General features: G+C 46.0%; 1 protein-coding gene across 8 annotated transcripts in view; it reads right to left on the bottom strand.

Moving 5' to 3' along the window:
- The window catches only part of SYNCRIP (synaptotagmin binding cytoplasmic RNA interacting protein), a 99023-nt gene that overhangs the window by 8019 nt on the left and 67001 nt on the right, over nucleotides 1-24003 (bottom strand). For all 8 annotated transcript variants that reach the window (XM_077289772.1, XM_077289774.1, XM_077289777.1 and 5 more), the window contains 3 exons: nucleotides 22535-22670; nucleotides 21421-21626; nucleotides 6968-7117 (listed from right to left, as the gene is read on the bottom strand). In XM_077289772.1, the coding sequence (XP_077145887.1) occupies nucleotides 6968-7117; nucleotides 21421-21626; nucleotides 22535-22670 (492 nt within the window). The remainder of the gene's footprint in view (nucleotides 1-6967; nucleotides 7118-21420; nucleotides 21627-22534; nucleotides 22671-24003) is intronic.

Raw genomic sequence — 24003 nt, 5'->3', positions numbered from 1 at the left:
GGGCCGTCGCAAACGTCGGCCTGACGGACGTTATGCAAAATAGTGCACAACGTGGGCAGCAGATGCAGTTTTCAGATGCATCCGCTGCCCATTATGAGTTCCGGGGAGGAGGGGGTGGAGTTTCGGCCGCGCATGCGCGGTCGAAAATAGCGGACACGTCGCACAAAAAAACCCGTTGCATTGAAAGTTTTTTTGTGACGACGGTCCGCCAATTACCGACACATCCAGTGCACGACGTATGGAACGTGTGTCCATACGTCGCAATGTGTCGGTAATACATGTCTATGTGCAAAAAAACGCATCCTGCGGGCAACTTTGCAGGATGCGTTTTTTGCACAGAATGACGCATTGCAACGTCTTCAAAAAGACGTAAGTGTGAAAGTAGCCTAACCAGTTCGGTGCAAAAGCAGTAGGAGATCAACAACAACATCAAGTATAGCATTATATATGAGAGTATAGCATGTCAAACTATAAAACAAGCAGAAGCTAATAACAGGGTGGTGGGAGCTGTGACCTCCAATGAGCGTCTCAGAGAAAAGGATTTTACGGTGAGTAACACAAAAATTCCTATTTCTCCTTCGCCTCTTTGGGGGACACAGGACTGTGGGATGTCCTAAAGCAGTCACTGGGTGGAAAATTTACTCACCGGAATAATATCCAGGCATCTGCCACCTATATTTGCGCAACCGGTACCTGAAGAACCCTTCTACCCAGACTTGCATCTGCAGAAGTCTGAGCATGGACACTATAGTGTTTGGAAAAAGTATGCAAACTAGACGAGGTAGCTGTCTTGCAAACATGTTCTGCCGAAGCCTGGTGCCGAAGCGCCCAGGAAGCCCCCACTGCCCGAGTGGAGTGTGCTCTGATCCCGTCCGGAACAACCATGCCCTTGACGCGGTAGGCTTCCTGAATAGCCGATCGAATACACCTGGCCATGGTCGATCTTGATGCAGTGAATCCCTTCCTGCGACCCTCAAGGAGGACGAACAACGCATCCGTCTGCCGAAAAGGTGCTGTCCGTGAAATGTACCTTCTGAGCGCTCTCACTAGGTCTAGCGTATGGAAAGCTTTTTCCACACTGTGTTGGTGCTGGGCAAAAAGAAGGTAAAACAATGTCCTCGTTAATGTGGAACGAGGAAACCACCTTTGGTTAACCCCTTCCCGACATGTGACGGTATAGTACGTCACATGTCGGGACCCCCGCTTTGATGTGCGCTCCGGCGGTGAGCGCACATCAAAGCCGGGACATGTCAGCTGTTTTGAACAGCTGACATGTGCCCGCAATAGGCGCGAGCAGAATCGCGATCTGCGCGCGCCTATTAACTAGTTAAATGCCGCTGTCAACCGCAGACAGCGGCATTTAACTACCGCATCCGGCCGTGCGGCCGGATATGAGCGCATCGCCGACCCCCGTCACATGATCGGGGGTCGGCGATGCTCCTCCATTGTAACCATAGAGGTCCTTGAGACCTCTATGGTTACTGATTGCCGGTGGCTGTGAGCGCCCCCCCTGTGGTCGGCGCTCACAGCACACCTGCAATTCTGCTATATAGCAGCGATCTTATGATCACTGCTGCATAGCAGAGCCGATCGGGCTGTGCCTGCTTCTAGCCTCCCATGGAGGCTATAGAAGCATGGCAAAAGTAAAAAAAAAAAGTTTTTAAAAATGTGAAAAAAAAAAAATATATATATAAAAGTTTAAATCACCCCCCTTTCGCCCCAATCAAAATAAATCAATAAAAAAAAAAAAACCCAACCTACACATATTTGGTATCGCCGCGTTCAGAATCGCCCGATCTATCAATAAAAGAAAAGCATTAACCTGATCGCTAAATGGCGTAATGAGAAAAAAAATTTGAAACGCCAGATTTACGTTTTTTTGGTCGCCACGACATTGCATTAAAATGCAATAACGGGCGATGAAAAGAACGTATCTACACCAAAATGCTATCATTAAAAACGCCAGCTCGGCACGCAAAAAATAAGCCCTCACCTGACCCCAGATCACGAAAAATGGAGACGCTACGAGTATCGGAAAATGGCGCAATTTTGTTTTGTTTTTTGCAAAGTTTGGAATTTTTTTTCACCACTTAGGTGAAAAATAACCTAGTCATGTTAGGTGTCTATGAACTCGTAGTGACCTGGAGAATCATAATGGCAGGTCAGTTTTAGCATTTAGTGAACCTAGCAAAATAGGCAAGCAAAAAACAAGTGTGGGATTGCACTTTTTTGCAATTTCACTGCACTTGGAATTTTTTTCCCGTTTTCTAGTACACGACATGCTAAAACCAATGATGTCGTTCAAAAGTACAACTCGTCCCGCAAAAAATAAGCCCTCACATGGCCAAATTGACGGAAAAATAAAAAAGTTATGGCTCTGGGAAGGAGGGGAGCGAAAAACGAAAATGGAAAAAGCTCCGGGGGTGAAGGGGTTAAAAAAAAAAAAAAAAAAAAAAAAAAAAAAAGAGGGTGCTGGCCTGAGCACCACCTTATCCTGATGGAACCGTAAATACGGAGCCCGGCAGGACAAAGCCGCCAGTTCAGAGACCCGCCTAATGGAAGTTATGGCCAAGGTAGGATAAAGAGACATCCTGAAGAGGTTTGAAAGGAATTTCCTGCAAGGCACTTAAGACCAGATTAAGGTCCCAAGAATCCAGGGGGGCTTTATATTCGGCACCATGTGAACGACTCCCTGTAAGAAAGTCTTCACCCGTAGATTGGTAGCAACCTTGCGCTGAAAAAAAAAAAAAAAACTGACAAGGCTGATATTTGTCTCCTTAGGGTACTTGGTGCAAGTCCTGAATCCAGACCGGCTTGGAGAAAAGCTAGAATGTTAGGGATAGAGAAACGCAGTGGTGGAAGCTCCCGCTTTCTGCACCATGAAAGGAAAACCTTTCAGGTGTGATGATAAATACGTGCCGAGACTGGATTTCCAGGCGCTAATCATGGTAGCAGCTACCTTTTGGGAAAACCCAGCCTGCGTCAGAATCCAAGATTCAATGGCCAGGCCGTCAAACACAGGGCCCCCAAGTCCTGGTGGAAGATCGGGCCCTGAAATAGTAGATCGGGGCGCTCTGGAAGCCGCCAAGGAACTTCGGCGAGCAGCTGCACTAGGTCTGCGTACCATGACCGACAAGGCCAATCTGGGGTGACTAGGATTGCAGGGACTCCTGTCTTGACCTTTATGACTACCTTCGGGAGCAATGCCAGAGGGGAAAACAGATATGGGAGACAAAACTGGTTCCAAGGTAGTACTAACGCGTCTATGCCTGTGGTTCTCGATACCGGGCGACAAACCTGGGTACTTTGGCATTCATATCGGAAGCCATCAGATCCACATCCGGGGTTCCCCAGCGCTGGCATATTTGCTGAAAAACTTAAGGATGGAGAGACCACTCCCGGGATGCAAGGCCCTGACGACTTAGAAAATCCGCAGCCCAGTTTTCCTCACCCGGGATGTGGACTGCCGAAAGGAGCGATTCTTCTCGGCCTAGTAGAGGACCTGATTTTACCTCGTGCATGGCCGCCCTGCTGCGGGTACCCCCTTGGTGATTTATGTATGCCACCGCTGTGGCATTGTCTGATTGAATCCGGACTGGGTGGCCTGCTAGAAGGTGATGAAAATGCTGCAGCGCCAGCCGAACCACCCGAATCTCCAAAAGATTGATCGGGAGGGTTGATTCCTGCGAGGACCAGCGTCCCTGGGCTGTGTGGTGGCAAAACACTGCTCTCCAGATGAGAAGACTGGCGTCTGTCGTGACTACCAGCCAATGTGTTGGGAGAAACGCCTTCCCCTGTCGTAAAGAAGGGCTCGTTGACCACCATGTGAGAGCTTGCCTGACCTGGGGAGACAGACGGCACTTGAGGTTGAGAGAACACGGATTTTTGTCCCCAACTGCCAACAGTGCATGTTGGAGAGGACGAAGATGGAGTTGTGCAAAGGGCACTGCTTCTATTGCTGCTACCATCCTTCCAAAGACCCTCATGCAAAAACTGATTATATGGTAGCCCGGTCGGCGCAAAAACCTCACCTCCTGCAGGAGGGTCAGGACCTTGTCCCGAGGCAAAATAGTCAACCCTTGTGAGGTATAGAAGATCATCCCTAAAAAAGATTTTTCGAGATGGTAAAAGGGACAATTTATTTAGATTCACCAGCCACCCTAGGCGAGAAAGAGTATCCAGAGTAATGTTGACACTTTACTCGCAGACCTGACAAGACGGCCCCTTGATAAGGTGGTTGTCTAGATATGGCAAGACGAGTATGCCCCGGGAATGCAGGATGGACACCACTGCTGCTATGACCTATGTGAATACTCTGGGTGCGGTGGCCAGTCCGAAAGGTAAGGCTGTGAACTGAAAATGTAGGCTGCCTACGGCAAAAACGTAGACATTTTTGATGTGAAGAACATATAGGAATGTGAAGATAGACATCTTGAATATCGATTGAAGCTAAGAATTCTCCCTTCTCCATTGCCGCAATGACCGGCCGGAGAGACTCCCTTCGAAAGTGACGAATGTTAACGAACCTGTTTAAACATTTCAGGTCCAAAATGGGCCTTACAGTTCCGTCTTTTTTGGGAACTATAAACAGGTTGGAATAAAACCCCTGAAATCTCTCCTCCTTTGGAACTGGAGTGATGAACCCACGTAGGGATTCTACAATTTCGAACAGGGCTTGTACTCAGGAGAGAAAGAACCAGCATGGTGGGGGACTGACAAACTATCTTGTACCCTGAGGACACTAGTTCTCTTACCCACCTGTCGTGAACCACCGTGAGCCAAGACTGATGAAAACAAGAGTAGACGGCCGCCTACTCTGTCGGTGGCGATCGGAGACTGCCTCCAGTCATTTGGCTGAAAACCTATGGGACCTAGATCCCCTTGATCTTGGCAGTTGGGACCGCATTCTTCCCAACAGGTGGGTTGGCCCTGTATGAGATCTGATGATCTCTGTCCTGATTGGGTCGACCTGGGCCAACTGGGATTGACTATGAGGTCCACCTGGTATTACGAAAGGACTTGAACCGTGCCTGGAATTGGCGACAAAAAGGCTGTATAATCTTTTGCTGTGGGAGAAAATTGCTTTTCCCTCCTGTGGTATCACACTCCTGAGCACATTTGGAAGGCCTCACAGAGACGATTACTCTGGGCACGCGGAAAAGCGGACCGACAGGCTACACATGCGGTGTATAAAACCGTGTGAGACTTGGTTCTTCTAGACATGGTGCCCCGCAAGTGCTATAAATCAGAGCTAAATAGAGAAGATGCAGAAAAAAACAGAAGTTGCGGCTGTCAGGCTGGGGAGAGTAGCACTTACCCCAGTCCTGTGTCCCCATCCAACTCGTGGATCCTGTCACAGGGCGACGAGTAAGCGCTGATCTTTTTATAAAGAACGCTCTATTGGTGGGTGGTACCGCCGGAAATGACAGCGTTGCAGCCTATAGAAGGCCGAAGCCAGTGCCTAAATTACTTCCCCAGCGTTCGGCGAGGATGAGGGGCAGACCCGCGGGAAAATGATGCGGCCGGAAGGGGCGGGGCTTCCGCCCGCGGCCTAGCCTGTCAGAAGCCGGGGACTAGATTAGCCGGCTCCCGTGTGAACCGGACGTTAACAGCGGGATATCCGGCGTGGCACCGCAAGCAGCTGAAAAAAAACGACGGCGCCGCCGACAGCAGAAAGAACGTGGCGCCGCCAGGAACAGAAAGGCCGCGGCGCCCGCTGCGCTCCAGACGCCTTCTATGATGCGCGCTGTCACAGGAGCCCCCCGACCCCCCCACTACGTGAGGATCTTAAGGTTAGAGGGGGGCTATATAAAGGACGGTGCAGGCACCCCAACTCCATCTTCCCTTCAGGGGATGAGGAGAGGGACCGTTCGCCACCTTCCATCACCAATGTCTAAGCATTGGTGATGCAGTGGGGGCTACACGGTCTGCACATATGCACCTGTACAGCCTAGGGTTTTGTTACCTCAGGGTGGTCAGAGCTAAGTCCGGCAAATGATCCCACATTGCGGGAAAGGATACGTGGAGACGACAATCCACGTGCTCGCCCGTTGATGATTTGGGGAGTCGGACCCCTTCAAAAGGGTCTGTCGCCCCTGTCTCGCTTCCAAGGTGAAGAGGAAAAAATATGGGAGGTCTGGAAAGACCTGTGCCTCCTTCAGACACTAAGCATGAACTGGTTAGCTGAGAGCCAGCAGGAAGGTATATGCTGCAGGGGAGGAGCTAACTTTTTTGTATCACTTAGTGTCAGCCTCCTATTGGTAGCAGCATACACCACAGTCCTGTGTCCCCCAATGAGACGAAGGACAAAATAATTAAAGTCAACACAAAACACTACTGTATAATAAAAAAAAAAAAAAAAAAAAAAAAAAAAAAAAAACCCCCACCACATTTATTTTGTTGCGTTCATAAAAAGTCTGATCAAAATATGGAGCAAGTTCATCCAATCAGTAACCTACATAAGGAAAAATATAAAAATGCCAGGATTACGGATTTTTTTGGGCGGACGCAAAATTGCGATAAAATATCGTATCTACCTCAAAATGGTATCACTGAAAACAGCTAAGGCTGTATAATAAAAAAAACAACAAAAAAACAACTAAGAGCCCCATATCACAAAAATTTGAATGGCAGCAAGGCAAAACATTTCTCTTACAAGCTTTAAATTTTTTTAAATTAGAAAGAAAAAAAAAAAACTATACATGTTAGGTATCTGAAGAATAATATTGATAGGTCAGTTTTACCCTATAGACAACGTGGTTTTAAATAGAAAAAAAAAAAAAAGTTCAAAATTCGACAGATGGCAACTGATGGCAAAAAACTGATGTGTGAAAGGGGCCTAAACCAAAAGGACCATTACAAACAGTAATGCAGTTGGAATGTGACCGAGCGTAGCAGAACGTAAAATAATGTATTGCACGTGGACATGATGTTGCACAACGCCATTTCTTATAATGCAAGCACTCACCTTTACTGCACCAACACGCTCATCAAAGTGAATAAAAGCATAGTCCTTTAGCTTTTTAACCCTTTCCAGTTTTCCAAAATTGCCAAATGCTTTCTCTAAAATTTCTTCTGTAACTGTGTTTGCAAGGTTGCGCACAAATAACACTTTGACCTGAAAGAAAACACATGAACTGTATAATAAAAGTATATGTACAGCAAAGTGAAATACGACAGATACGCGAAAACAGTTATCAGAACTCTGATGTCAAGCAAGTCATAACCACATAGCTCCAATAACCACACAATTTGTACACCACCTCTAAGTTAGGGTGCTTTCACATTGCATTCTGTGTCGCCAGGCATACATCCGAAATCCCCCACTACTATGTATCAGTGTTCGCCTCCTGTAGGCATACAATCCACACACACTGCATGGCACAGTGCATGCTCACTCTGCAGTCACCATTACAGTCTATGGCCCCACTGGGCGCATGTGTCCGTACCCAGATTTGCTGGAGATTTTGGATGTATGCTCCCAACAGGGCACAGAACGCAATGTGAAAGCACCCTTCATCTTCTGTATCCAGAGTGGCAGAGTAAATACTACCGTTCGCACTGCTAGGCAAAGCTGTTCCTGCAGTAAACTCCACCTACACTAAATACATTTTACCTCTATAGTCACAAAGCAGCGCCGCTTGTCCTATCGCATAGTTTCTAGAATACCTTCTGCATTTTAAGAAATTGATCATATTCTCCCCTTAAAAAGTGAGCTTGTCAGCAGGATTGTGCGCAGTATCCTACCGTGTCAGGTCAACACCGTTATACTGATTGAAATGATACCTGGGTTGATTAAAATTAAAGAACAACCACAAGACAGATTTATTTACAGTTTTCAGTTAATGAGATTCCCATGCTCCTGGGTGGCGTGTGCGTGTAGTCCACTATATACAGGTCCTTCTCAAAAAATTAGCATATAGTGTTAAATTTCATTATTTACCATAATGTAATGATTACAATTAAACTTTCATATATTATAGATTCATTATCCACCAACTGAAATTTGTCAGGTCTTTTATTGTTTTAATACTGATGATTTTGGCATACAACTCCTGATAACCCAAAAAACCTGTCTCAATAAATTAGCATATCAAGAAAAGGTTCTCTAAATGACCTATTACCCTAATCTTCTGAATCAACTAATTAACTCTAAACACATGCAAAAGATACCCGAGGCTTTTAAAAACTCCCTGCCTGGTTCATTACTCAAAACCCCCATCATGGGTAAGACTAGCGACCTAACAGATGTCAAGAAGGCCATCATTGACACCCTCAAGCAAGAGGGTAAGACCCAGAAAGAAATTTCTCAACAAATAGGCTGTTCCCAGAGTGCTGTATCAAGGCACCTCAATGGTAAGTCTGTTGGAAGGAAACAATGTGGCAGAAAACGCTGTACAACGAGAAGAGGTGACCGGACCCTGAGGAAGATTGTGGAGAAGGACCGATTCCAGACCTTGGGGAACCTGAGGAAGCAGTGGACTGAGTCTGGCGTGTGCAGGAAATGGGCTACAGGTGCCGCATTCCCCAGGTAAAGCCACTTTTGAACCATAAACAGCGGCAGAAGCGCCTGACCTGGGCTACAGAGAAGCAGCACTGGACTGTTGCTAAGTGGTCCCAAGTACTTTTTTCTGATGAAAGCAAATTTTGCATGTCATTCGGAAATCAAGGTGCCTGGAGGAAGACTGGGGAGAAGGAAATGCCAAAATGCCTGAAGTCCAGTGTCAAGTACCCACAGTCAGTGATGGTGTGGGGTGCCATGTCAGCTGCTGGTGTTGGTCCACTGTGTTTCATCAAGGGCAGGGTCAATGCAGCTAGCTATCAGGAGATTTTGGAGCACTTCATGCTTCCATCGGCTGAAATGCTTTATGGAGATGAAGATTTCATTTTTCAGCACGACCTGGCACCTGCTCACAGTGCCAAAACCACTGGTAAATGGTTTACTGACCATGGTATTACTGTGCTCAATTGGCCTGCCAACTCTCCTGACCTGAACCCCATAGAGAATCTGTGGGATATTGTGAAGAGAAAGTTGAGAGACGCAAGACCCAACACTCTGGATGAGCTTAAGGCCGCTATTGAAGCATCCTGGGCCTCTATAACATCTCAGCAGTGTCACAGGCTGATTGCCTCCATGCCACGCCGCATTGAAGCAGTCATTTCTGCCAAAGGATTCCCGACCAAGTATTGAGTGCATAACTGAACATTATTATTTGATGGTTTTTTGTTTGGTATTAAAAAACACTTTTATTTGATTGGTCGGGTGAAATATGCTAATTTATTGAGACAGGTTTTTTGGGTTATCAGGAGTTGTATGCCAAAATCATCAGTATTAAAACAATAAAAGACCTGACAAATTTCAGTTGGTGGATAATGAATCTATAATATATGAACGTTTAATTGTAATCATTACATTATGGTAAATAATGAAATTTAACACTATATGCTAATGTTTTGAGAAGGACCTGTACATATTCATCCTTATAGGGGTCAGGTCACTGAGGGATCAGTGACCTGCCATTAGGGATCAGTGACCTGCCATTTTACATACTGAATGTAATCTGGTTTAAATAAAAATTAACAACCACAAGAAGGATTTCATCAACCAAGTTATCATAATAATCAGCATAACAGCGCCAACCTGACAATCCTACTGACAGGTTCACTTTAAACATCTTTCTACACCTAAATAAATACAATCTATTCACCTTTATTTATAATAGGGGCAGCATGGTGGCTTAGTGGTAAGCACTGCAGCCTTGCAGCGCTGGAGTCCTGGGTTCAAATCCCACCAAGACATACTGAGAGGGAATTTAGATTGTGAGCCCCACTAGGGACAGAGATGATAGTGTCTAAAGCGTTGCGGAATATGCGCTATATAAAAATGAAGATTATTATAATTGAGATTTTCCCTGTCCATTATCAATTGTCTTATTTTATGATTGTTAACACCACATCATGGTACGGGCAATTCCATGATGATCCCATTAGTGTGCTGGCACTTTCTGACCTACAGCACACTACTGGAGAAACAATAGGGAATAGCTGCAATGTAAGCCTCTGTGCATACACTTTAGAGGGCAGGCTGCAGAGACCACTTATGCAGAACACCCTGAGCTCTCACACCTGTTGTGTGCTTACACCGCCTCTGGGGTTCACTGCACATGGTACGATTTGAGATTTCTGAATGCAGGCTAATTTGGGTGGTACGGTATTGTCTATATGAAGGATATAACCGACAAAAAAAAAAAAAAAAGGCTTAGGGTATGTGCACACGTTGCAGAATCTGCGCAGAAAATTCCACAGGCTAATCTCCATCTCTTGGCAGAAAGCAGGTAAAAATCAGCGCAGATTTGATGTGTTTTTTTTTTTTCCCCATGCGGATTTGTACGCGTTTTTGAAAGCTAAATAAAGATCTATTAATGAACAAAAAAAAAAAAAAAAAAATGAATTGTGATGTAATTTCTTGTCCAACTTCTTCATTTACATACTCCATTTAAGAACAATGTTTACACACACAAAGATAGATCGATCTATTATACATCTATCAATCTATCCATCCATCTATCGATATGTCTATCCATCTATCTATCTATAGATGGATGTATCTATAGATAAATACCAATCCCGATATTTAGTAATAAACATAAAATGGTACATAAAGAGTAAGGCTACTTTCACACTTCCGTCGGTACGGGGCCGTCGCAAACAGTCGGCCCGACGGACGTTGTGCTAAATTTAGCACAACGTGGGCAGCGGGTGCAGTTTTACAAGCATCCGCTGCCCATTGTGATGAGTGGGGAGAAGGGGGTGGAGTTCCAGCAGCGCGGTCGGAAATGGCGGACACGTCGCACAAAAAAAAGTTACATTGAACTTTTTTTGTGCGGCGCGTCCACCAAAACGCGACGGATCCGTCGCATGACGGATGCAACTTGTGCCCATCCATCGCGATCCGTCACTAATACAAGTCTATGGGCAAAAAACGCATCCTGCAAGCACATTTGCAGGATCCGTTTTTTGCCCATAACGACGGATTGCAACGGAGCCCAGAAGACGGAAGTGTGAAAGTAGCCTTAGGCCGGAGGCCAGCTGCATAGAAATACATGAAGCCGCACGCTCCAGTCCCGAGTGCCGGCGGCAGTGCCGGGTATTCATGCGAATTCCGGCACTTAGCATCTCTTTCCACTGGCCTGTGGCGGTAGGATATGGGGTAATAAAGGGTTAATGTCACCACTGAATTGTAAGGCGACATCAAGCCCATTAGTAATGGAGGTGTCAATAAGACACCTATCCATTATTAACCCCTTAATGACAGCCAATTCGCCTTTTAACTGACCTGAGATATAAGAGAATAGCCTCCCCATACAGGTGACAATCCAGCAGCTGTCGGCTGTACACTATAGCTGACAACTTGCTGCATCAGCCACGCTCAGTGTTTGCACCGTCCATATCTTTTTAACTCCTTAGATGCTGCTGTCAATAGTGACTAAATCATTATAAATGGTTAACAGAGTGTGGGTGCTTCCTCTTTATCCAAATTGGTCCACTCAGATCATGATTGTGGTCCTGATGTTTGCCATGGCAATTCATGACCAAATAGCAGTCTTAGGGTACCGTCTCACAGTGGCACTTTGGTCGCTACGACGGCACGATCCGTGATGCTCCAGCGTCGCTCCAATATCGCTCCAGTGTCGCTCCAATATCGCTCCAGCGTCGTAGACAGCGGTCACACTGGAGCGATAATTTCATGACGTATTTGCGATGTAGAAGCCGTTGGTTACTGTGCGCACATCGTATACAACCTTTGTTACACGATGCGATCATGCCGCCACAGCGGGACACTTGACAACGAAAGAAAGTTTCAAACGATCGGCTACGCCGTACGATTCTCAGCGGGGTCCCTGATCGCAGTAGCGTGTCAGACACAGCGATATCGTATGGATATCGCTGGAACGTCACGGATCGTGCCGTCGTAGCAACCAAAGTGCCACTGTGAGACAGTACCCTTAGAGTCTGCCGGCTATAGTAATCTGTTCAGAAGTTAGCGGCATTTAGGTGGTAAAAATACACATTGTCATTTCTGTCATGTCACTTTGCATTAATTCCTGATAAGCACCTGAAAAGTTAATAAACTACCTGATAGCAGTTTTCAATATGTCAGGGGGTGCTGTTTTTAACCCTGCTGTTCTGTTAGGTCAAAAATGACCGTTTTTGAAATTCTATAATGTTATAAAAATTCAGCGTGTGATTCTGAGACTTGAGGCTCCCTGACTTTTCGTCATTAGGGGGGTACTCTCTGTGGGAATTTTTTTTTTTTTAATTTTTGTTTACTTTATTTGGTACAATTTTTTTTACACTTGTACTGTTCGGTCAAAAATGACCGATAGCACCTTTATTTTTGTCAAAAATTGTCTGGAGAGCTGAATAAAGGCCTATCACCTCATTTTGAACTATATATTGCATCTACTACTATTTATCAATGTATCTGACTACTTTTGGTCAGAACAGATTTACACATACCAACATTTTCAAGTTGCGATACAGCCGACGGATTCGCTTCCAGTATAGCTATGCGCAATTTATTTCACTGGTTTTTATTTACCCTGCTGTTCATATAGATCTAGTTCCATTCAGTTGTCAACATTTCATATTGTAAATCATGATTTTCTGATTTTCCATGTGTTTGCTGGTTGTACAGTATTACACTGTACATAAATGTTAATTTATTTGATTCAAAAAATAAAAGTTTTTGATTGAATTTTTCATCTGATTATTGAAAACCATGTTCACATACAGTAAAACAATGCAACAGGTAATCAAATAACACTTGAATTAGGTACAAATCACAACTTTGTTAGGTCCGGTCAAAAATGACCGGGAACAGTATAAGTGTATAAAAAAACAACGTTTTTTGCCATTTTATAGAGAAAAAAGCTTTTTTTTTTTTTTTTTTTGCCTTTGAAAAAAGTATATCTACATAATGTTTGATATTACTACTTATAGTTAACATTTAGATCAAGATTTTTTTTTATCTGCAAAAATAATCAATTTTTACAAAAATCGAAAAAATACCATGTTCCCTTTTGGATATAAAAAAAATATAAAACAAGCTTTGTATTTATTTTTTTTTCTGGTATTTGAACAACCATCTTCACAAGCAATATAATAGTGCAAAAACTGTTTAAAAAAACCACTTAGATTAGCTAAAAATGATTATTTTATAAGGACGGTCAAAAATGACCGGGAACAGTACAAGTGTATGTGAAATCTAAACAGAACAGCAGGGTTAAAATGGTATCACGTTTGGGGGTTTCCCAATATATAGGACCCTAAAGTCACTTCAAACATTGATAAGTCCGTAAAAAATAAATTTGGTAAATTTCCTTGAAAAAATGAAAAATTGCTGCTACATTTTTAATCCTCCTAAAATGTTAACAAAATAAAATAAACATTTTACAAATGGTGCTGATGTAAAGCAGACATGTGGGAAATATTATTTATTAATGGTTTGCTGCAGTATCACCATCTGGATTAAAGGGATAACCATTCAAATTTTGAAAATTGCTAATTTTTTAACATTTTTCTCAAATTTTTGGTATTTTTTATAAACACAAAACATGTTCACCTAAATTTACCATTATCATAAAGTGTAATGTGTCACGAAAAAACAGTCTCAAAATCACTGGGATTTGTTGAAGCGTTGCAGAGTTATTACCACATAAAGTGACACTGGTCAGATTTCAAAAATTTGTCTCCGTCACTAAGGGGTTAATCATATAGCTGTTAATGGATTAAATAAACACACACATGCATTATAAAAGTATTTTAATGAAATAAAACACCACACAGTTTTCCCATCTTTATTGTTCTGCCAATCCATGCGATGCCCTTGATCTCCCAGAAAAAAAGAAAAAATAGTAAACGAACACAAATACTCTGTCGCGGGACACTCATTAAATGGATTACATCGGATCAGGGAGTATACTGTTGGTTTATTTTTAATTCTTTTACAGGTGATAGAGGGCTCTGGGGATTAGCTGTTTGGCGAGTATATACTGTATGTTGTATGTACTACTGTATGTACTGTATGTCTATATGTATGTACTGTACATGTGTGTATGTTTTTTTTGTCAACAATCGAACAAAGTAGCCAGATGATGGGACTACTACTGTCCCATCATCCGGCTAGCTGTCACTGTAGCAGGCATAGACGGATGGGACTAGTTGTCCCATCGGACGATGCCTGCCTACACAGCCGCGCACACACACAGCGCCTTGCACAGTCTCCGCTCACACAAAATTCCGCAAAAAGAATTGACATGCTGCAGAAAATATAACGCTGCAAATCTGCTTGTTTTTTTTCCGTAGCATGTGCACAACAATTCTCAATTTCACATTGACTAACAATGCTTGTGCACTACACTGCAGATTTGATGCAATTCCGTGATTCCAAAAATGCTGCGGATCCACATCTAAATCCGCAACGTGTGCACATAGCCTTAAATTAAAGACATCAGGAGTTCAGGCTTGATGTTAAAAGGAGATTTTTGTGTACTCACCGTAAAATCCTTTTCTCCGAGCCAATCATTGGGGGACACAGGACCATGGGTGTTATGCTGCTGCCACTAGGAGGACACTAAGTAAACACAGAAAGAATAGCTCCTCCCCTGCAGTATACACCCTCCTGCTGGCTCTCAGTAAACCAGTTCGGTAACAAAGCAGTAGGAGCTTAATATTTAACAAGGATGAACTATGCCAAAACCAAGTTAACTCAAAAAACCAAAGCCAATAGGCTAACAGGGTGGGTGCTGTGTCCCCCAATGATTGGTTCGGAGAAAAGGATTTTACGGTTGAGTACACAAAAATCCCTGTTTATCCCTGGGGGACACAGGACCATGGGACGTCCTAAAGCAGTCCCTGGGTGGGAAACAATTAACTGCAATTGCTGCTTGTACCCACAAATTACAGATGCGGCACAGCCGCCTGCAAAATTCGTCTGCCGACGGTCGCACCTGCCGAGGCCTGAGAGCTAATATGGTAATGTTTTGTAAAGGTATGCAGGCTGGACCAAGTCGCAGCCTTACAAACTTGTGCTGCTGAAGCTTGGTGCCGGATGGCCCAAGACGCACCCACTGACCGAGTGGAGTGAGCCTTAATCCCTGCTGGGACAGGAAGACCTCTGACTCTGTAGGACTCTTGAATAGCCGTACGAATCCATTTGGTTATTGTCGCCTTTGAAGCGGTAAACCCTTTCCTCAGTCCTTCCAGGAGCACGAATAGGGCATCTGACCTGCGGAAAGATGCTGTCCGCGAGATGTATCTCCTAAGAGCTCTCACTAAATCCAGTGTGTGAAGGGCCTTCTCGATGCGATGGACTGGTGCCGGACAGAGTGACGGTAAGACAATCTCCTCATTGAGATGAAGAGAGGATACAACTTTCGGTAGAAAAGAGGGGGATATCCTCAAAACCACCTTATCCTGATGAAAATTCAGGAATGGAACTTGAGAGGACAGAGCCGCCAGCTTGGAGACTCGTCTAATAGAGGTGACTGCCACTAGAAAAGCAACTTTCCATGAAAGAAGAGACAGGGAAACCTCCTGTAGAGGTTCGAAAGGAGCCTGTAGCAAAACTCCGAGGACCAGATTAAGATCCCATGGTTCCAACAGCATCCTATAGGGGGGCGCCCGATGGGAGACTCCCTGAATAAACGTCTTGACCTGTAATCTGTTGGCAATCCTGCGTTGGAAGAGAACAGACAGGGATGAGATCTGCCCCTTGAGAGAACTAAGGGCGAGACCCAAGTCCAAACCCGTTTGTAAGAACTCGAGAATGGAAGGGATGGAAAAATGTAGAGGAGAAAGTCCTCGGTCGCTACACCATGAAAAGAAAGTCTTCCAAGTGCGATGATAGATACGCATAGACGTAGGCTTTCTTGCGCTGATCATGGTAGCTATGACATCTGGAGAGAAACCTGCCTGGCCTAGGACCCAGGACTCAACGGCCATGCCGTCAAACACAGGACCTCAGTTCTGGTGGTAAAAGGGGCCTTGAGATAGGTCTGCGCGATTCGGTAATCGCCAGGGAACGTCGGCAACTAGTTCCACGTACCATGCCCGGCGCGGCCAATCTGGCGCAATCAGGATTACCGGTACCCTCTCCGCTCTTATTTTCTTGATGACTCTCGGCAGGAGAGGAAGCGGGGTAAATATGTACGGAAGCCGAAAATTATGCCACGGGAGTACAAGAGTGTCTGCCCCGATGGCTTCCGGATCTTGGGACCGAGCCATGAAGTCGGTAATCTTGGAATTCAGCAGTGAGGCCGTAAGATCCACGTCCGGGGTTCCCCAATGACAGCAGATCTGGTGGGAGATCTCCAGATGGAGAGACCACTCCCCTGAGTTGAGGCATTGCCGACTGAGGAAGTCTGCCTCCCAATTGTCCACTCCCGGGATGTGAACCGCAGAGATCATTGAGCGGTTTTCCTCGGCCCATCGGAGGATGTGACCTACCTCTGTCATGGCCGCCCTTGGCGGTTGATGTATGCCGCTGCAGTGGCATTGTCGGACTGAATCCTGATTGGGCGACCTGCTAGGAAGGGATGGAACTAGAGAAGTGCCAGCCTGATCGCCCGGATTTCCAAGATGTTGATTGGAAGGCTTGATTCCTGGGGGGACCAGCGGCCCTGAGCAGTGTGATGAAGGAACACCGCTCCCCAGCCTAGGAGACTGGCGTCTCTCGTCACAACCAGCCAGTGTACTGGAAGAAAAGACTTCCCTTGATTCAGGGAGGATTTCAATGTCCACCACCTGAGAGACTGTCTGACTCGCTGGGGAAGGAGGAACCGACCGTCTAGGGAGAATGGGTTCCTGTCCTAAACAGCCAGGAGGGCATGCTGTAGGGGACGGAGGTGTAGTTGGGCAAATGGAACCGCCTCCATAGCTGCTACCATCCTGCCGAGGACTCTCATACTGAAGTGCAGAGAGTGAGAGCGAGGCTGAGAGAGTTTCTAAGCTTCTCGCTGTAAGACAGATCTTTTCCGGGGGAAGAAGAACCAACCTCCGGGACGAGTCGAGTATCATTCCTAGAAAGGAAATTCGCTGAGCCGGTAATGGGGAAGATTATTAGAAGTTTATCTTCCAACCCAGGCGAGAAAAGGTGTCTATTGTGATGGCCGCGGCTTCCTTGCAGGAGCGGAAAGAGGGGCATTTGATGAGGATATTGTCTAAATATGGGAGCGCCACCACTCCTCGGGTGTGGAGTATGGCCACGGCAGCCGCCATGACCTTGGTGAATACCCTGGGAGCGGTGGCGAGGCCGAAGGGCAGAGCAACGAATTGGAAGTGATCTTCCTGAACTGCGAAGCGAAGAAACCTTTGGTGAGAAGGTAAAATAGGAATGTGGAGGTATGCGTCCTGGATGTCTATAGACGCCAGGAACTCACCTTTTCCCATGGAGGCGATGACAGAACGAAGCGATTCCATCCAGAACCGTCGCACCCTGACGAACTTGTTCAGCAGTTTTAGGTCCAGTATGGGCCGTACTGTACAGTCCTTCTTTGGAACAATGAAGAAGTTTGAATAAAAACCTTGAAACCTTTTGCTTTGAGGGACCGGAATAATAACTCCGTCTTTTCTCAGAGAGCTTATAGCTTTGAAGAACTCTGATGCTTTTGCCCTGGGAGGAGGAGAAAGGAAAAAACTGTTTGGAGGATGAGATAAGAGATCTACCTTGTATCCGGAGGACACCAGACCGCGGACCCACTCGTCATGAATGACCGAGAGCCACGCGGCACTGAAGGAAAGCAGGCGGCTGCCTACTTTGAGGGTGTCCCCCGGATACCTCAGGGAGTCAGCGTGGAAGGTCGGCCCGTTCTGGCGCCTCTGGATCCCGGCTGCCTTTGCCTGCCTCTCTATGAAGGGGAAGACTTAAAAGAGGTCTGTGAACCCCCGTCTCCACGTTGTGCCCATCCGGAACCGGGAGATGTAGAAGTAGAGGACCAGTTTGAGTTGTAATGAAGGGGGGGGGGGAAGAAAAAAATAAATAAATCGGGACTGAGCTTGTGGTTGCAGGTTCCGAAAGGGCCGAGAGGCTCTCTGTTGTGGAAGAAATTTAATCTTCCCTCCGATGACGTCAGAAATTAACTGGTCGAGCTTTTCGCCAAAAAGGCGACCGCTCTGATATAGGAGAGAAGTCAATGACTTTTTAGAAGTAGAATCCGCACGCCAGTCCCTGAGCCATAAGGACCTCCGGATGGTGATGGCATTGGCTGCTGCTTAAGAAGCACAGTCAGCGGCATCCAGGGACACGGTCACTACAAAATCTCCAGCTCTGGCTATCTGAGTAGCGAGGTCTGCTATCTCGGGGGGGGGGGGAAGTTTGGTATCCAGTACTGCTGAAGACAAGACCTCAGCCCAGTGGGTCATAGCCTTAGCCACTCACGTAGCGGCAAAAGATGGAAAGAGTGCTGCCGCTGAGGCTTCAAAAGCTGAACGCGCCATATTGTCGATCTGACGATCGGTTGGATTTTTAATAGATGGCCTCTGAGGAGGATAAAACAGATTTGGTAGCCAGGCTACCGGAGGATCTACTGGGGGAGATTGTGACCAATCTTTTCTTATATCCTGGGCAAAGGGATATTTGGACTCCATGGGCTTCTGCCCGGTGAATCCTTAATCTGGACGGATCCTATGAGATTCAACAATTTGCTTAAACTTGGGATGAGTGGCGAACACTCTGAGCTCGATTAGTCCTCTTAAAGGACACGGCACGATCCGTTTTAGATAAGAGTTCCTCCTCAAGTCTCAAAGCCTTATTCACCGACTCAATTAGAGAGTCGAGAGTCTCCTGATCGTGATTAAATTCCTGATCTAGGGACGTGTCAGAATCGTCCTCTGAAACAGGTTCTCTAATAGCCCCAATGGAAGGGGAGCGAGAAATGAAGCTCTCAGAACCCGAAAATCGGTGACAGTCTGGGGATATGGCATGAGTCCTTTTCCTGGAAGAGTGAGAACTCCTTGGCAAGGTACGACCCCTGGAGTACGAGGGCTTCTGACCATCGGAAGCGTCGTCCGTATTAGTGCCCTGGTTAGAAGAAGGGTCTCGGAACGAGTCCAACGCTTTTGCCAGGGATGCCATAGACCGGGAAAGAGAGGTAGCCCACTTAGGGGGACTAGGCTCACTGGGTTCAGTATCAGGAACAGGTGGTTCCTGAGCAGTCACCGGTTCACAAGCTGTGCATAGTGCAGTATTGTGACCCCGGGGTAATGACACTTTACAAGAGGTACATGCAGCGAAAAATACAGTGTGGGTTTTCCCAGACTTTTTGTGAGGCTTTGGTTGAGACATAGTAAAGCCTGGAGGAAAGCGCTTACTAGCAGGGGAAGGGTTAAGCTATGCTTCTGGAGCTTACCCAGGTCCTGTGTCTTGAGTCCCCAGGGAGGTCCGCAGTGTAGGCAGAGAAAAAAAAAACGCTAGCCCTGAGGGCTGTGATAGGAAACGCTGGAGCAGTGCTGCAGCATCAGGGCTGTGGGTGTTTCAAGATGGCCTCCGAGACCAGGAAGTGGGAGCTCATCACAGGGAACGAGAAGCGCCAGGGAAAGTGGGCGGGGCTAACTGCCGGCAGGCGTGGCCAAAACTCCGGCCTGTATTGAGGGAATTTTTTATTTTTTTTTTTAAACTTCTCTGCGGTTGCGGCCTGCAGCGCCGCGACCGCTATTAGCGCCGACATGAGCTGCACTCCTTCGTGGGGTTACCGCGCTACGGACCACCCACGGACACAGACTTAAGGTGCGGGCCTCCCATACCCCGGGAACCAGGACCCCCTAGAGCCTCGGCCCCCGCAGTGTACTCACGGTAGATGCGGTGGGCCGGTGCTCAATCCACCGTCGCCGTAGTCAGGGAGAGGGTGGAGAGCTTCTGCTGCCATGCGTCATCCGCTATGTCAGTGGTGAAGCAGAGGGGGGCTGCACGGACGCCATATAATGTCCGGCTATGCACCTGGCTCCAGGAGAGGTAGATGGAGGGCTACTCCATGTGGTCGCCTGCTATGGAGGGGGGATATCGGAACTTGAAGGAACCGTCGCCCGTAAGGTGAGCTCAGGGCTGGCATCCAACGTTGCAGGAAAGGATATGGGAGGGACGCTCCACGTACTTGCTTGTTGATGGTTCGGGGGAGATCGGAACCTAGAAAGGATCCGTCGCCCCCATTCGCTCCGTTAAGGAAAAATAGAATAAAAAGTAAAAAGCTAAAATAAAAACTGTGGGGTTTGAAAGCAGACCCAAGTGCCTCCTACAGACACCAAGCAAGAACTGGTTCACTGAGAGCCAGCAGGAGGGTGTATACTGCAGGGGAGGAGCTATTCTGTGTTTACTTAGTGTCCTCCTAGTGGCAGCAGCATAACACCCATGGTCCTGTGTACCCCAATGAGGCGTAGGAGAAAAGTTTGCATTGCCTCGCTCAATACAATTGTATACAGCTAGCCAGAATGTATCCGGAAGTACGTAAATCGCATACTTGAGTTCAACATGACAACCCTCTCCTGGAGAATTCTGACAGCAAGCACTAAACAATCCCAAGTCTGCAGTCACAATGTGACTGCGCACTTGAGCCCCAAGTCTGGACAACCCCCTGAAAAAGGAATCAGCAGGTTTTTGAGGTTTAATCTGAGGAGTATAATATAGGGCAAGAAAGCCTATTTACAACAATGTGTCACTTAGTAGGCTGTGTGCTATAATATCACAATACAATCAATGTTTTATTAGCAGGAAAGGATCTCTAGAAGACTAGGTCTCACCTGCAGGTCAATCCAGCTACTCTGCGTAACCTGGCCCCCACCACTGATTGTCAGCTTGCTGACAATTCACAGTATACACAGGAAGCTGCCATCAGTGATGTGGGCAGAGATATAGAGCTCACCATTGGGAACACCGCTACACCTATAGCGGAGAAAGGAGGGATTCTATCCAAACTACACCAAGTAGAGTTCAATAAATGACATCACTGGAATCAGGCTCTCTTGCCCTTAAATCATGCCATATAACAAAAATCTGCTGACAGTTTCCCCTTAAAGGGCGAGGTCTTTTCTTCTAAAGAAATGCCATTACCACTAGGAACTGCCATCACTTAATGATCACTAAACTGAACTCAAGACAACCCTTCCCACTGAAGCTGAAAATGAAGGCCCTGCATCACTTTCTATGCTTTTGCCTACACAAAGGTGCTCCTGGCCCAACTACTGTGGCAAGCAGGGAAAAATTTGAATCCAAATTAGGTCTTCAACTCTTCTTAGAATTCAGAACCCATTATATTAAAGCAATGGTATACCCCAGTTATTTGTAACCACCATAAAAATGGAATTATAAAGATCTAAAATAAAAAATAAAAAAGTTTATCAATGAAAAGTATTTTGAGGTTTCATTACCTTCGCCATGACCTCTGGATCAGGATCTTCAATTGGGTCTGCCCACTCTACTGTCACAACATTGCCCCATACTTTTACTTTGCCACTCATTAGCCGACGTCTAGCTTGAGCAGCAGTTTTGTGATCCTCATATTCAAGAAAGCAGAAACCTCTATTCTTTTTCTTATCATCTGGCTGATGGTACAATATGACATCGGTAAGGCCCTCTGAAACAATAAAATCAAATACATTTAAGCAAAGGGAAAAAAAAAAAAAAGTGCAGTAAAAGGAAAAGCACAATTCCCAACAGTTTACACAGAACTCTGAAAGTTAAAGTTGAAATTTAATCTCCAAAATACTATCCAATATGTAGTAGCTATAATAATATTCGCAAATACCTCCAATTAGTAATGTAGGATAGTTCTTCTGATTCGCTATGTCGCTTAACCCATGTGCAGGGCATTGCAGTAGCTTAGATATCCATAGTTATGACCACTACCAGTCACTATAAGGATGGTAGTAATCACGGATACCCCTAAGCTACTGCAATGCCCTGCAGAAAGGGTAAGGGACAAGGCAAATCAGAAGAACTATGCTAGATTCCTAATTGGAGGTATTTGCAAACATTACTACAAATTGTCGGAGGATCTTTGAAAGCGGAATACCCCTTTAAGTTAAACAGCAATTTGAAATCTTGGCACCCCCTTTAGCACTAATGTTTGTAGCGGTGGTACAAATAATGGTAGCGCTGTCCCCATTTAATTGAATTTGAACTACAAGAACAAGAATTACAAGCCAGCCAGCAAGTAAACGCAACACTAAGGAGGCAGCAGAACTTGCTCAATTTCAATGGCACCTTCACACACAAGGTACCAATGGGGTGCCAAAAGTTAGACACCATCTGATCTAGTACTGAAGGACTATCAAAAGTATGGCCGTTCGTCTTTAAAGGCTATAACCCCTTTTAAGAGCTGTAAATTGGAGTCTAATATGTTAGGGAAACAAACTCATTCGTGTATACTGTACAAATGCAAATTGAAACAACTGGTCAGAGTCAATGGGGCTAGTGACAGCAGACAATTCATATGGTGACCTAGCATTCCAAGTCTCTTAGTCCTATTAACAAATCACTTACCAGTCACTTTACTAAATTCTTCAACAATTTGTTCCTTTGTTTTACTTTTTGGAATTGACCCAACAAAAAGTCTATTATTGGCAACAGAGATGCAAACACCAATATGCTTTCCTGATCGAATTTCATGGTTGTTGTACTGTAAAAATTAAAGTAAAGAAGGCTGAAGAGATAGGTTTAACATGTTTACAGGCTAAAAGATATTCCTGCTAGAAAGATCTGTCAACTATACAGTGGAGGAATGTAGCAATTTAAATGGAATCTGTCATCCCAAAATTCGCCTATAAGCTAAAGGTACCTTCACACTAAGCGACTTTGCAGCGAGACCAACGACGATCCGTGACGTTGCAGCGTCCTGGATAGCGACCTCGTTGTGTTTGACACGCAGCAGCGATCTGGATCCCGCTGTGATATCGCTGGTCGGAGCTAGAAGTCCAGAACTTTATTTCGTCGCTGATCACCCGCTGTCCATCACTGGATCGGCGTGTGTGACGCCGATCCAGCGATGTGTTCACTTGTAACCAGGGTAAATATCGGGTTACTAAGTGCAGGGCTGCGCTTAGTAACCCGATATTTACCCTGGCTACCATTGTAAAAGCAAAAAAAAACACAGTACATACTCACATTCTGATGTCTGTCACGTCCCCCGGTGTCCACAGGGTTACGCGCTGCTGCTCAGAGCTTCCTGCACTGAATGTGTCAGCGCCGGCAGTAAAGCAGAGCACAGCGGTGACGTCACCGCTGTGCTCTGCTTTACTGCTGGCGCTGACACATTCAGTGCAGGAAGCTCTGAGCAGCAGCGCGTAACCCTGTGGACACCGGGGGACGTGACAGACATCAGAATGTGAGTATGTAGTGGTTTTTTTTGCTTTTACAATGGTAGCCAGGGTAAATATCGGGTTACTAAGCGCAGCCCTGCACTTAGTAACCCGATGTTTACCCTGGTTACCCGGGTGCTACAGGGGGACTTCGGCATCGTTGAAGACTGTTTCAACGATGCCGAAGTCGTTCCCCTGATCGTTCGTTGAGGGCAGAGCAAAGTACTGCAGTGCAAAAGAACGGGGAAAGGTCAGAGGGGCCCAGCGCCTGCGCACTGCAGTACTTTGCTCTGCCCTCAACAGGACAGACAAAGTGCGCCTGCGCCGGAGCCGCAACAAGAAGCAAAGAAGAGGACGTCATTGTATGAAAATGGGAGGCCCTGGACCGGACCATGACGCCCATCGCATCAGGACCGCCCCTGGGTGAGTATGATCTAACTCGCTTTTCTTCTCTTTCAGGTTACATCGGAGGCTTATCTGCAGCATTACAGAATGCTGTAGATAAGCCCCTGATGCCGGTGGCCACAGCTTATAGGCAAATTTTCCTTTTAAGCGGATGCCCAACCACTAGCCATCAAGCTGAAAAGGGGAAAATTGAATTCTACACCTATCCCAGACTGCAGTGAGGAACTGATCTTACCCTTTACTGCAGTT

The sequence above is a fragment of the Ranitomeya variabilis genome, chromosome 2 (genome assembly GCF_051348905.1).
Source record: "Ranitomeya variabilis isolate aRanVar5 chromosome 2, aRanVar5.hap1, whole genome shotgun sequence".
NCBI lineage: Eukaryota > Metazoa > Chordata > Amphibia > Anura > Dendrobatidae > Ranitomeya > Ranitomeya variabilis.
The sequence above is the reverse complement of the archived record's forward strand: the minus strand, read 5'-3'. Positions and strand labels throughout refer to the sequence as shown.